The sequence below is a fragment of the Notamacropus eugenii genome, chromosome 5 (genome assembly GCF_028372415.1).
Source record: "Notamacropus eugenii isolate mMacEug1 chromosome 5, mMacEug1.pri_v2, whole genome shotgun sequence".
Classification (NCBI taxonomy): domain Eukaryota; kingdom Metazoa; phylum Chordata; class Mammalia; order Diprotodontia; family Macropodidae; genus Notamacropus; species Notamacropus eugenii.
The window spans coordinates 309,674,751-309,690,162 of NC_092876.1; the positions used below are offsets into that span (position 1 = coordinate 309,674,751).

Below are 15,412 nucleotides of genomic sequence, written 5' to 3' on the forward strand. Positions count from 1 at the left end.
AAGTAGCCAGTGATTTAGATAAAACCACATAGAGGTCATATTTCAAGGTAGCAGGTGATTGTGAAATGAATTGTACAGGTAATATTTGCTATAAGAGTCCAGAGAAGAGAGACATCAGTTCAGACTGATGGAGGATGATGGAGGAGAGAAGAGGTAAAATTTAAGCTCATGACTAAAGAATGAGACAGATTTCCATTGATTAACACAAGGGAAGAGACTGTTAAGGTAAAGGAAATGTTATTTGCAAAAGTATGGGACAAGAAAGTACAGTGTGCAAACTTTATAGCACTGTATAAATAGACCTTCATATTAATCTTATAGTAATTAGAGTACAGCCAGAATTGTTTGAATGAAGGAGTAAGTCTGTTGGAACACTCAGGCTGTGAGATGATATTCCACTGGCCATGGTAATGGAAGATAAAAGAAATGACTGATGAAAAAGATAATATGAAGGAAGAATTCAAAAGACGTAGTTATTGAATTTGGAGGACAAAGAAATACAGTTCAGACAATTAACAAGCATCTAAGTGCCTGCTGTGTTTTGGGCACTGTGATAAGCCTCAAGGATGCAAGGAAAATATCCCCAAGCCTTCAAGGAGCTTACATTCTAACACATACATATATAATGTATATGTATATATTTAAAATATACATAAAATGAGTACATGGTTATTTTGGGAGTAAGAGTACTAGCAGCCAGGAGAGTAGGGAAGACTTCATGTAGAAAGTAGCGTTGGAATTGATGAAACATCCAATACTTGCTGATGTTTCAGGGACCTTTCAGTAGAATGGAAGAGACAGAGGCCATGTTTTGGGATTTACAGGAGAGTCTACACATTTAAAAAGTTTACTAGTGGAACTAAGGATGTTTTCCTCTACATTTTTCGTGGGCTGCCCGACATCCCCTGCAGACCTGTTATATACCATGATGCAACAAATTAAGTTTGCTGCCCAACTAGTATGTACTATATACTATATATAGTATATAGTATATACTATACTGCCCAACTAGTATATACATTAGTCTAATCAACAAAAGATTAATAAATTCATTGCTGAGTAGCAATGAGAGCATAAAATAAGATGATTTGTAATGAATCAAGTCCCTGGTTCACTGACTTTGTCAAACACTTCTTTGTACTATAGCAGTCATAATGGGAAAAAAAATATGAGTAGGGCTGATCCAGTGCTGGAATTTGCCCCCATAGACATGAAAGTGCGCCGTTTTGTTCATAATGGTGTTAATCCCTCAAGTAAGAGCGATGCAACAATTAAAATAATATTTTTAAGCCTCTTGAACCTAACATAACTGTGCATTGTAGATATTTTCCAGAATTTAGAGCATTAGTGTTATATAGTTTGGCAAAATTTATTGTTCCATTGTCATGCACAAGGAATTTTATTAACTATTTTGTTTGTGTGTTGTAAGCACTCAGTAAGTACTTATTAAATTGAAAACTAAAAATCTAAATAATTCATTGTGTTGATATTGGGGAGTGGGGAAAAATGCAACTTGAATTGGGAAAGGTGCATTGGTGATCTTTTTGCATAAGAAAATAGATGGACATGATTAATAAGTATTTAAAGTCCTTATTGTGAATTTAAGCTGTATGGCCCTAGTTTAACTCATAAATGGAATAGAAATGTGGCTTTAGGTCAGAGTAGGCTAACTAGTTTTGCTACCAAATGCTAACATAAACTCACGCATTCACCTGTGTCAACAAAACAGTTCAGTTGAGCCTACTGTTTTGTTGTTCAGTCTTTGCAGTAGCATCTGACCCTTTATGACCCTGTTTGAAGTTTCTTGACAAAGATGTTGGAGGGGTTTGCCCTTTCCTTCTGCAGCCCATTTTACAGATGAGGAAACTGCGGCAAACAGGTTCAGTAACTTGCCCAGGGTCACACAGCTAGTAAGTATCTGAGGTGTGATTTGAACTTAGAAGTTGAGTCTTCCTGACTCTAGGCCTGGTGCTGTATCTACTTCACCAGCTAGCTATTGTTTTGAGCAGTGTGCTAGATGTGTTAGGTTCAAGGTTTTGCATCATGTACTGCCAGGCCTAGAGGCCTGAGGGCTACCCGAGTCTTACCTTACCTCTATCGCAGGTCTTCGGCTGGCCAAACCGGATAAACCTATGAGAGAAGAGACTTTCCGGAGTCGAACAAGGGTTAGGCTTTATTCAGGGTCTCGGTTACATGTGCAGGGGAAGCTCTTCCTTAGGAGGGAGAGAGAAAATCTCCCAAGGAGGCAAAGATCTTACGATAAGAGATTGGAAGCAGAAGTGTAAGTGGGGAGAGAGGGGGAGGGGAGAGCGAAGAGAGGGAAAACGGAGCCTTCTGTCCTGTCAGGGCCCCTCCGCGCTAAGAGAGCCTTCGGGCTTTCCTGACCCTACTTAAGCTCTCCAGCCGCATAGTTTGCACCTGAATACCGTGCCCGTTAGATAACAATAGGTGTGCCCAGATCCGGGACAGTCTCGAGAGGGATGCTCCTCCCATCACGTTTCTCACGGGAAGAGGCAGAAATACACGAGATTGCTCGGTCTCACTCCTCGATTCCCTGCTGTTTTCTGGGGGGCCTCATGATCACTCTAAGATTTAGAAGTTCCCACCTTTACCCGCCCAAGACTGTCCACATGGAATTGAGCTTCCATCCCCAACAATGTACCAGTATCAAAATGTTCTTTTTAATTACTTTAAATCACAATAGCAATTTATATGTTTAAATGTATCAAAATTGAGGCTATTTTAGTCAAACTGTTTCTTACAGTGCACTGATATTCTAAATTCTATTAAGGTATATATATACCTCCACTTTGGGTAATATTTGTTAAAGTTATTTGTAATCTGTACTTGGGAAGTCTGTGAGTTAAAGCCAGTGAGGACTTCAGTATTTCTATATTAGACACAGGTTTTGGAATGAGGAGCTTTAAAAAAAAAACCCCACAATAAGCATTAGTACAAAAGTTATTTTGTCATGAGATTATTGCACATTGAAGTTTTTGTACTTTTCTGCATCTTTAGATTAGAGGAAATGTGTAATCATTATGCATAATTTGTTTTTCTTGACCTAAATTGAAGATTTAAGTAAAAACTTTTTTTTCCTTGTTTTGAAGCTGGAGAGCACTTCTAAATGATTCATTGCTTTTTTATAATTGTACCAGTACTAGTACCCTAAACCACTGAAATAGATGTTGTGAGCCCCCTGGAATAAGAAACTTAAAGAAATTTAAGGTAGTTTGATGTTTTATCTGCTTACAAATAAAAGAATAAAATTGTTTTGCTTTCTTCTGCCAAGACATAATCTATCTTATAATGAATCAGTAAGTATATATTAAGTGCTTTCCATGTACCAAACACCTGCAAGTAATAGTCTCTGGCTCAAGAAACTGACATTCTTTTGGGAGAGACAACAAATATACGTTATCTGGATGTAGGTGTAGATTAGACTTAGAGATATCTAGACCTGATCTCTCTTCTGCATCGCCACCTGCCTCTTGGACATCTCATATTGGATGTTCTGTAGACATCTCAACTCATCCTATCCAAAATAGAGCTCAGTTTTTCACCCCAAACTTTTCACCCTTCTTCCAAATTTTCCAGTTACTATACAGGACATCATCATCCTCCCAGTCACTCAGGCTCACAGCCTCACTGTCATTCCTATTTCCTCACTCTTGCTCTCCCCCCACCCCTGCCATTTATTTAATCTGTCGTCCAGTCTTATTGTTTTCTACCTTCACAATACCGTTCTTGTTTCCCCTTCTCTCCACTCACATAGCCAACTCTCAAATTTAGCCATCACCCTCATCTCTCCTTCTTTCTCTCCCTACTTAGTCTATTAATACTCCACTTAGTTGCCAAAGTGATTTTCTTAAATTAAAAGTCTGGCCATGTTACACCTCTGCTCCATAAATTCAAAAGGCTCCTTTTACCTCCATGATCAATTTTCTAAGAAAAATTAATCCATTTTTATTGATGTCTTTGACATTTAAAGCCCTTAACAGAAAGCTCCTTTCTGTCCTTTCCTGTTTTATTCATTCCAGTCACCATGGCCTACTTGCTGTTCCTCACCCTTGGTATTCTTGCCATCATTCCTCTTCACAGATTATCTCCTCATCTCCAGTTCCTAGCTTTCCTCCTTTCCTTCTAGATTTGGCCTAATTCCCACATCACGTATGATGTCAGTCACTCCTCCACTGTCTCTGCCTCCTGCTAGTCTTGAGATTCGCTTCCATTTCTTGTTGTTGTTCAGTTGGATCCGGCCCTTTCATGACCCCATTTTGGATTTTCTTGGCAAAAATACTGAAATGGTTTGCCATTTCCTTCTCCCGCCTATTTTACGAATGAGGAACTGAGGCAAATAGGATTAAGTGACTTGCCCAGGGTCACACAGCTGGTAAGTCTGTGGCTGAATTTGAGCTCAAGTCTCCCTAACTCCAGGCCCAGTAGTCTTTGCTACTTTACCACCTAGGTACTAAGTACCTTCCATTCTACACTATATCTTTTATGTACAGAGTTACTTGCATGTTGTTAAAATGTGAGTTTCCTGAAGGCAGGTGCTCTTCTTGCCTTTCTTTGTATACCCAGAACTTAGCACATTGCATGACACATAGCAAGAACTTAATAAATGCTTATTGACTGATTGAATTCCTGACAAGGCACCAGGTGCTGAAGGATATGGAGTAGGTGGCAAGTAAATAGAGCTTTGAAAGAAGCTAGGGATTCTCTAGAGAACGAGAGAGGCATAGGAGACAGTGTATGCCAAGACACAGGCATGTTAGATGGAATGTCTTGTTGTGAAGAAAGCATTGAGGTCAGGTAGGTTGAGTATAAAAATTATGGTATAATAAGGCTAAAAAGATCAGAAGTTGCTGTGAAGGGCATTAAAAGCCAAACAAAGAATATTTTATTCTAGATGTAATGAGGAGCCATTGCGGTTTATTGAGCAGGAGAATAACATGGTAAGAATCAGGCTTTAGGAATATCACTTTGACAGCTGTGTGGAGGATGGATTGGTAGGGAGAGGACCAATTAGATTCCTGCCAAGTTGAGGTGAGACATAATGAAAATAGTAGAGAAAAAGGAACCATGTGTGCAAGGTAATGTGGAGGGAGAAGTAACAGGATGACTTGTGGTACTCTGAGAGTAGTGAAAGAAAAGATTACATATGTAGAAAGATTATGGTTGTTGATGTAGTTTATAAAAGTATTCTTTACCTCTCTAACAACAGTGATGTCACTTGTTTACATGACTGATGTATACTTTGCAGTATGCTTCTTTATAACTTTGATTATACACAAAATACACAAAAATTGATTATATACAAATATTCCATTGCTGTTGATGCTGCACATAACCTATGTGATTAGTTATAGCATCCAACCCTGTTCCACTTCTCCTGAAGTTATCACAAGTCATCTTGGTCGGTGGAAAAGTAGTCCTGTTCTGTGGTGACCTACTCTGTGATTCATGTCTTCTCAGACCTAGAATACCCTAGTCATTACCATTTTAAAAGAAATCGTTTTTGAAAAAATTGTTAACCATCCTTCATTGCCTAATTTGGATGTTACCAAGTCTTCTCTTGACCTCCATACACCCAAACAAATCTTTTGCCTCTGACCTTTCATTGTATTTTATTTACATTTTTCTTATTCACTTGCCACATTCCATTTTGTATAGTAGTTATTTGTATGCATATCATATTAACTTTTCCTAAATTAAAAGTTTCTGAGGACTTAGACCATATTTTTTTTTTTATTTGTCTTAACTCCAAAGTGCCTAGCATACACATAGTAGGTGCTTGTTGAGTATGATTGCCAAAACTATACAGAACATGAGGTTGGATGAGTTCACCATGTCAAGGCTTGCTTTTGAAAATTCTTTGAGTCCCACAACATCCAGTGAATAATATTTTGAGATTAATATTGCCTATAAAATACTTGGAATATCTTTCCTTTTAAATGAGATCATTTTAAGTCACAAGTTTTCAGAAATGTACCAATATTTTTAATCTGATTTGAAACTTTCTTAATGGGTATTTCTGTATTTGTAGTTACCAAATAAAATATTTCATCTTTAACTTGGCAGATTTTTGTAACCAGAATCAATCATATTCAGTGTACTACCAGTACAGATCAAATCCCATTAGAGTAAATTCCAAAGGACTGTCCTAATTATTTAATTGTGCTATAATACATTTGCCTTGAGTCCTGCTTGAAATAGTAAGCCATTAGCTAGAGGTTGGGAATCTTTTTAGACAGATATCTTTATTGCAATATGGGACTCAACTTGTCTTAATTAGCACCATTATTTTAAACAGTGACATTTGGCCCTTAGTTTCTCATCTTATAAACTTTCTATGAAATATCTTAACCTTGTTCTAATGACATGATTGTACTTTCTAGAATACTTCATAGCTTTAACAATTGCTAAATTAATTTATTTCACTAACATATTGACAAGATATAGAACCCTTGTCTTGGTGACATATTGTCTACTCAGATTCCAAAAATATAGAATAAATTTCTGCTGAACATTTTCTACAAAAGAAAGACTAATTTTCAACAGTAATTAGGCAAGTTATTTTACTTGAATTTTTTTTTTTTTTTTGCTTTTTAGCTTCCTAGAAGTATTTCAGCAATCATGTTCGGTGTATTTTATTGTCTGAGGAAAGAGAATAAGAATATACGCACACAGCAGAAAAAGAGTGCTATGGTCAGAAAATAGATCTTACCACACTGCAAAGTCACAGATACGATGTGGTATTTTTTTCTCTGAAATTTCCTCAACAGGAAACTTGAGTGTGGGTGGGTCCCTGAGGTTAAAACTGTTAATAAAATAAATATCTGAAATTTACTTAGGATACAAAATAGTTCAAGTTATGTTTAAAACAGTAACAGAGTCGTAACAGATCCTGAACCTCTAGAATATAAAAGGTGAGTGTGTTCTGTTTTCTTCAAATGAATCTTTCTCCCCCAAAGGAGACAAAAGTTGACTGTTATAACTCCTGCTCAGGAATTGAATGTTCTCATAGAGTACAGTTAGTAGGTTGTTACTTAACTTTGATTATCAGAGTTGAGATAAGGAATTGATTTTATACATTTTTAAGACATAGTCCGTTTGACCTGTCTGTTTTTAATAAACTAGGAACATAAGGTAGTATTTTTTTCTTTTCGCTGTGACAAATTTAATAGAACTATAAATGAAGAGAAAGTGACACATAAATAAGATGTTGTGAAGGTAGAAACAAGACTGAACAACAGTTTGAATGTATAGGGAGTGTGATTGAGGAATTAAGAATGATACTGAGGTTGTGAAGCCTGCATTATCAGAAGGAGGATAACGCCTTGTACCACTTGTAAAAAATACCACTATATTTAGAAGATACAGGAATGATTTGGTAAGAAACAATAAATTTCATTTTGGATATGTTGAGTTTAAAATGTTTACAGAACATTGAGTTCAGAGATAGATAGTTGGTGATTTGAGAACTGGAGCTCAGGAAAGATATTAGTGCTAGATAAGTAGACTGAGAATCATGTGCGTAGAGGTGATAATTGAAACTGGGGAACCTGAGATCACCATTTAAGATACAGAGTAGAGGTTCTTAGCCTATTTGTTTTTATATAATCTGTTGCAGTCCTTAAGCATTTTGGTGATGTCTCTGTATCTCTTCTTGACTAATCATTTCAAATGCATTAACACAAAATATGTTGGATTACAAGGGAAATGATACTAAAATTTTGTTTTAAGTTCATGGAATGTAGTTTAATTACCCTGGTATATAAGGAGAAGAGGGCTTTGAGGCGCTGATTAGTGGACATCAGCTAGATAAAGATCCAACAAGAGGCTGAGAAGAGCAGACAGACAGGTAGATAAACCCGGACAAAGCAATGTCCAGAGAAGCTGGAGAGAAGGGGAGTTGGAGACAAAGGCGTTAGTCAGACAAGGTCAGAGTCTGCAGAGAGACCAGGATAGTGAGGATTGTGAAAATGCCATTAGATTTGGCAATTACAACATCATTAATAACTTTGTATAGAGTATTTTTACTTAAATGGAGTCAGAAGTGGAATTGAATGAGAAGAAAGGATGTAGAGACCAAGTACATAAATGGCTTTCTCAAGTTTAGCCAAAAATGAGAGGAGAGATATAAGATGATGGCTATTGAGAATGGTGAGATTGAAAGTTTTTCAAGGATGGTGAAGACATGGGTATTTTTGTAGGCAGATGGAGAGACTGAAGATTAGTGAGAGAATGGGAACAGTGCAGGGGAGCAATCTATTGGAGAAGACAATTGAATGAGATTAATCATGGATGTAGAGGTGTTTAAACAAGACTATGTATGTGTTTAAGTGGAGTAAAGCATAGGGAGAGGCAGGAAGAATAAGATATTATGGAATTTACATAGGAATTTTGCATTTATTAAGGAAATTAAACACTTTGGGAGATGCAAGATCAAGGGTATGACTGTCCCATTTTGTATCTGAGTGAAGTGGATGACTCGGTAATAAGAGCTGAGTAGATCAAAGAGTTTTGAGTTAAGAGAGAATATTTTGGGCCCAAGAGATAAGAGTGGCTAGAATCTGCAATGAATGATAAATTTAGATAGAAGTAATGTAAAAGAGGAGAGGTTAGTAATTGAGAGTCTTGAAAGTGTCAGTGAGGGGCAATGAGTATTCTGATTCCTACTTTGGGACCAGGAGAGTTGGGGTGTGAAAGAGAAGGTACAACCAGTATTGGAAAGGATGGCTAGGGATGCATTTTCTAGGGGAACAAAATCTCTGTGAATTATGGAAGATGAAAGGAGCATGGGATGATGAGGTCTCAAATTAAGGGAAATCATTTAATTTTGAACACAGTGGAAGGGGTAAGCAAATCTGGGGTGGGTTAAAGGATATTTCGGAGTTTGCTCGGGGAAGGGATATATGGTTTATTGTCATGAAGACTTGATGTAACTAGTATTGAGAGAATAAAGATAGAATGAAAATTTGCCAAACACTGGAGAATGAGTATAGGCAAAGTGTAGCTAATGAAGGCAGACGAGATGAACATTCTAAATCAGATTGTAACTTGGAATATTTTAGTATTCCTCCTCAACGTGTGTGATACACTTGAAGTTTTCCCTGTTAAGCACTCGTTTCATTTAGTCAACTTGATTTCATATCTACAGTTAGTATTACTTCTCCAATGTAAGCTACAAATTGACTATATAGGTGTTAATTTTTTTCATCAGAACTTTTTTTAATGAAAACCATTGATCAAAAGAAAAACAATATTGTACTGACTCATCTTTGTTCCTAACCTTTTTTTATCCCTATAAAAATATGAGCAAAATATATTTCAAGAGAAAAAGGTGGTTTATTTTGGCCTTAAACATCAAATGTATTGTATTTAGATAGCAAACACAATCTTAAATAGTGTTTTATTGCATTTGGAAAATAATGTCTATAAATCTCTTTTAAGATCATATAAAAGTATTAATTTTATGAAATACAGTTTTTGTGAAATGGCACAGGTAGTCACAAACTTCAAAATAGTACTTACAATGCACAGTGTGAAAGTATAAACAAGAAGTTTTTATTGACTTTCTTTTTATATAATATGCATTTAAATAACTATAAAATTTGAGAATAAAAACAAGAAATTTGTTAATTATTAATGTTTTTAACACATCCATAGTATTAATGTTTATGCCCAAATGATCTTTGTTTTTGGTGCCTGACATATTTTTCTCAAAGGCATTTTGGCCAAAATGTTAACTTCTACATTTAGGTTTTTAAGAAGCAATCCCTTGCGATGCGTAGATGTTGCAGTGGATAGAGCACCAGCCCTGGGATCTGGAGGACCCAAGTTTGAATCCAGTCTCAGAGACTGACTAGCTTTGTGACCCTAGGCAAGTCACTTAACCCCAATCACTTCTGAAAGAAAAAAGGAAACAAACCATTAATCTGCATAAATGTCTGCATGAAAGTCATATTGCTAATGATCTCTGTTTAAGATTTCTATATACTTTCCCCAAGTTCTTTCCCTTTTTTAATTAAAGTTATCTAAATCAAATCTTTGTCATATTGGGATTTTACATTTAGTATCTTTTGGTGGTGGGTTTTTTTTTTTTTTTTGAACAAGTAGAGATGTAACTAGATTTCTGGTTTATATAACAGAACAAACACATCATGACTGTACATAAATATATAATATTCAACACTAGCCACGCTGCCAAATATATGTGCTCTTTCTATTACCCAGCATTAATAAAGCTGGAAATTCTTGGCCCTAATTTTGAGACACACTGACCATGCTAATGTACTTTTCTCACCTTTTCTCTTTTCTCTCTCCTCTCTCCTCTCTCTCTCTCTCTCTCTCTCTCTCTCTCTCTCTCTCTCTGTCTCTGTCTCTCTCTCCCTCTCTCCTCTTTCTCTCTGTCTCTGTCTCTCTCTCTCTGTCTCTGTCTCTCTGTCTGTGTGTGTGTGTGTCTCTCTCTCTCTCTCTCTCTTTCTCTGTCTCTCTCTGTCTCTGTGTCTGTCTCTGTCTCCTCTCTCTTTTTTCTCTCTTTTTTCTCTCTTTTCTCTCTCTGTCTCTCTCTGTCTCTGTCTCTCTCTCTCTCTCTCTCTTTCTCTCTCTCTCTCTCTCTCTCTCTCTCTCTCTGTCTCACACACACACACATACACATACACATACACGCACACCCTCACACCCTCTTTTGGGTCTATGAAACTGTCGTCCTTTTAATAAATGTGAACACTCCTGGAAAGGCTTTAAAGGAATTAACAGAAATGAGGTCTAGGATGGGTGAGCTGGGAGGGGAGGGAATGATGGAAAAAAGTGGAAGAAGGCTATCAGGAGAAAGGAAAGGATCATTGATAGGAGAAGTAAGAGTTTACCAAAGATAAAATTTGTCATTTCAGCTCATTCTACAACCCAGGAATTATATGTCAATGTCTGGAAATAGTCTGAGTTGACTCTTACCACAGAAGTGATTCCCAGTCTGTAGGGCAGGGGTTCTCAACCTTTTGGGTGTGTCATGGACTCCTTTGACAGTCCGATGAAGTACATGGACCCCTTCTCAGAATAATGTTTTTAAATGTAAATATATGTTATTACAAAGGAAATAAATAATTACATATACATTATCAAAATATGTTTTTAAACAGAAGCTCACAGACTCAGATTAAGATTGCTCAAATCCTATTATTTGAAAGGATGGCACAAAATCGTCCAAACAGATAGAAGGGGTATTGGGGAAAGCTTTTAGCAGAAAGTAGAATTTAGTTGAGACTTAGCCAGGAGATAGAAGAGAGGAGGGAAAGAATTCAAGGCATGGAAGGCAATAAGTGAAAATGTAGAGTAGGGAGATGTTGCATCTTCCTTCAAGAACAGTATCACTGGATCATAAAGTATGTGAAGGGGAATAATTTATATAAAGATTGGAAAGATCCTGGTTATGAGACTTTAAAAACTAACCAGGATTTTATATTTATCCTGGAGGTAATGGGAAATCACTTTTGTTTATTGAATAAGGAAATAACATGGTCAGACCTATACTTTTGAAAGATCACTTTGAAGCTGAGTGGAGTGGGGAAAGACTTGAGACAGGGAGACCAACCACCAGGCTCTTACAATTGTCTGGTTTTGAGGTGATAAGGACCTGGGCCACGGTAATAGCAATGCTAGAGGAGAGAAGGGGGTGTGTATGAGATATTGTGAAGGTAGAATGGACAGGACTTGTTAAAAGAATGTATTAGGGGAAGGGGAAATGTATGAGAAAGAGAAATTGAGGATATTAACCTTAGTGAATGGAAAAGTGGTAGTACCTTCAGTAGTAATAAGAAAGAGAGAAAGGGGCAAGAGGGATGATGACCTCAGTTATGAATATATTGAGTTTAAATATAGGATATTGAGCTTAAGATGTCCTTATAAGCAGTTGGGTTTGTAAGACTAGAAGTCACAGAAGATGTTATGATTAGATAAATAGATCTGAGCATCATCTGCATTGAAATGATTATTAAATCCATGGGAACTGATGAGATCGCTAGACAAAATGAACAGTATGAAGAGAGAAGGCAGTCCAGAACTGAGCTTTGGGAGACACTCACAATTACTGGACATAATATAGATGATGATCCAAAAAAGCTAGGAGAAAATCAAGAGAGATAGATTGTTGTCACAGAAACGTAAAGAGAAGAAAGTATCAGAGACAAGAAGGTGATTTGACAGTGTCAGAGGTTGGAGAGAGGTCAAGAAGGATAAAGACTGAGAAAAGGCCATTAGATTTGCAATTAAAAGATCATTAGTGACTTTAGAGAGCTATTTTTCTTGAATGACCAGTGTGAGTTCAGAAGACAGGCTAAAGAGAATTGAGAAGAGTGAGAGGAAAGGAAGTGGATGCACCAGTTGTAGGCAGCCTTCTCAAGTAGTTTAGCCATGAAAAGGAGTAGACATGCAAAACAGTCATAATTGGGGTGGCTAAATCAAGTGAGATTTTTTTGAGAATGGGTGAAACCTGGGTGTCATTGTAGACCATGAGGAAGTAACCAACCAGTAAGCAAGGAGTGATGAAATAAGGATCTCTTGTACATGCAGAAGAGTTTACCTTTGCAAGTAGAAGGGCCACTTCTTCATAGAGAAGAGTAAAAGAGGACGCAGTGGGAAAAGGTATCTGAGTGAGATGAGGAGGATGGGAAAAGAGAGAGAGATCTTAGAGAAGGGCCTCAATTTTTTCTGTGAAATATGAGGCAAGCTTCTCAGCCGAGAGGGTGATGGGAAAGGGAGCCATAATTGGTTTGAGGAGGGATGAAAAGGTTTGGAAAAGCCTTTGTGGTGAGTGGGTTAGTGAATCATATATGGAGGACTGCCTTACTCCAGTGAGGGCTAAGTTGAAATTATGTAACTTAAATTTGTAGTGGAATCAGTATACATTTTTCCCAGTTTGTGAATAGGAATGAAGGCACAAGATGATGAGAGTAATCTAAGGCTAAGGCTTGGCAAGAGAAGATTGATGATAGGATAAAGGGGCAAGGAACTCAAGAGAAGAGGATGGTGTAGAGTTGAACTTATTTACTAACAGTTCAAAATGGGGAAGAGATGGGAGTGTAGCCAGTACAAAGTGATGGGCTGGGGGGGGTGGGGTAGGAGGGAGGATGATAAGATGTCACAATGAGGACAAAGAACACTGAAAAATACTGAAAACATTCATTTCTTGCATGTAATTACTTCAGAGAATATTTCATTCATATTAAAGAAATACTGATTTCATTTAAGGTTTGGTTAGGTAAACTAAGTCCTGTGTTATAATTTTAGCCATTTCTTATTATTTCTGCAGATCCCCAAGTAAACCTTTGGCACGGAAATTGATGGATTGGGAAGTAGTGAGTAGGAATTCATTGTCTGATGAAAGATTAGAAACACAGAGTTTACCATCACGCTCTCCACCTGGAACACCAAATCAGTAAGTAAAATATGACCTCAGGTTTGCAATAGTATGAACCTAATTGTCAGTGTTGTCCAGCTCCCAGATTACAATGTAGGTCTATAATTTTAGCTAATCATACAGTATATTTCTGCTCTGGCTCCATAGTTCCCATTCTATCATGAACAGGTGAAAAGGATTGTTACCCTTTCCAATATAATTGAGTTAACACTATGGGTGACCAATTACTTACCACTGGAACCCAAGGTAGAACTGTAAGTTAGTTGCTATTGTCATGCTCTATCTCTTATATTATAAGGTATCTTATGGATACCTTACCTGTCAGTAGCTCCCATTATCAATTATCCTAGTGCCACTCTTCAGAAGTGATCTCATAGCTTCAGAATAATTGAGTCTCTAAAAAAGCTTGGGAAATCTGACCTACACTCTTCACATTATCCCTAGCTTCTCACTGTCTCTATTATTATAAATTTTTTAAGATGAGTTTCTGCCCTATGAAAATCACTTTAAACTTTGTTATCATTTGTGTACACACACATACACACACACACATACACAAACACACACTTTCTCTCTCTCTCTCTCTCTCTCTCTCTCTCTGTCTCTCTCCAGTAGCCACATCTGGATGATAACCAGGCCATTGAAACTTCATATAACAACAAAAATAAAACAAATCTTTGAGGCACCTTAAAAGAAAATGCTTGCAGTTCTACACAGTCTTACATTTTCAGAGTGCTGAACTCACTCAAGAAAATGAGGGTTGGATTGGAGAGATTGGAGCTGAGCAGCACAATTTTGAAACTATACATACATGTACAATAAAAATATTTAACAAGTAAAAAGTTTAAAATGTCAGTGATTTAATAACATGTCCATTTCCATTATTGATGGAATTACTAAGAAAATGAAAACAGGAATATTCAAAAAGCTTTTTATTTTTTAAAAGAAAACTTTTTGGTGTAACTTCACAGTTTAAAAAAATTTTAAATTAAAAGTTTTTTAAAAAATCTTATCCAACTTATATTTAGTCGCAATTCTGCATTTACACAAGAGGGAACCCGACTACGACCATCTTCAGTTGGACATTTGGTAGACCATATAGTCCACAACTCTCCAAGTGAAGTTTTTGTGAATCATAGATCTCCATCATCCACACAGGCTAATAGCATCATTCTGGAATCATCACCGTAAGCATTTATTTTATTCAATTCTTTCACCAGTATTTTCTTTAGTGTTTCAAATTCTATCAGGTAAGTAGCATTAAAATTGAAGGTACCTAAATGTATAGTTCAATTTATATATTACTTGATATTTATAGAAACTATGTACTTCATATGAGTTTGTATATCAGGGTTCATATTAGTACAGAATTTGTAATTTTTCTGTCATTTCATTTAACTGGGATTATATCTGAATAATGATTAACCACTCTTGCATGTTTATGGGCATAATGTGGCACCAGTGGAAGAAAGGAAAAGGGGAGAAGTAGCCAGAGTAAAGACAGCTCACTTCTTTTTTGTAAGTGTCGGAGGGTGGAAAGAGTTGTGTCAGAGAAGTGTTCAGTAGCCAAGAAAAATATGAGGAAGTGGTCTTCCTGCTCTAGCATGAGAAGAACCAGTGATGCAGAATACTTAGACTTACATATAGGTAAGTATCTAAACATTTCTATATGATCATAAAACCTTGTATATAAGCTGATCTAGTATAAGTATCTTTTCAACCTGTGCTGTAATATAATCACATGTATATATCATAAAATTTAAATACTAATTTACTGATCCATATTATATGTCATCAACACAGACTAAGTATTCTGGAATCCCCATAAATTCTTAATCCATCTCTATAAAAAAAAGTGCAGAGGGTCCTTGAGGAGAAGAATGGAAAGGTTTGATTTGTGTCTTAGGAATATCAGTGTGGGTAATAGCAGCTGTGTGGATAATAGGATCAAGATGGAAGAGTTAGGGCAAGAAGACCAGTGAGGAGATT

The 15,412-nt window shown here is 36.7% G+C and overlaps 1 protein-coding gene across 7 annotated transcripts in view; it reads left to right on the forward strand.

Moving 5' to 3' along the window:
* Positions 1-15,412, forward strand: part of PTPN4 (protein tyrosine phosphatase non-receptor type 4) — a 229,992-nt gene that overhangs the window by 166,624 nt on the left and 47,956 nt on the right. For all 7 annotated transcript variants that reach the window (XM_072613348.1, XM_072613351.1, XM_072613349.1 and 4 more), the window contains 2 exons: positions 13,316-13,441; positions 14,452-14,610. In XM_072613348.1, the coding sequence (XP_072469449.1) occupies positions 13,316-13,441; positions 14,452-14,610 (285 nt within the window). The remainder of the gene's footprint in view (positions 1-13,315; positions 13,442-14,451; positions 14,611-15,412) is intronic.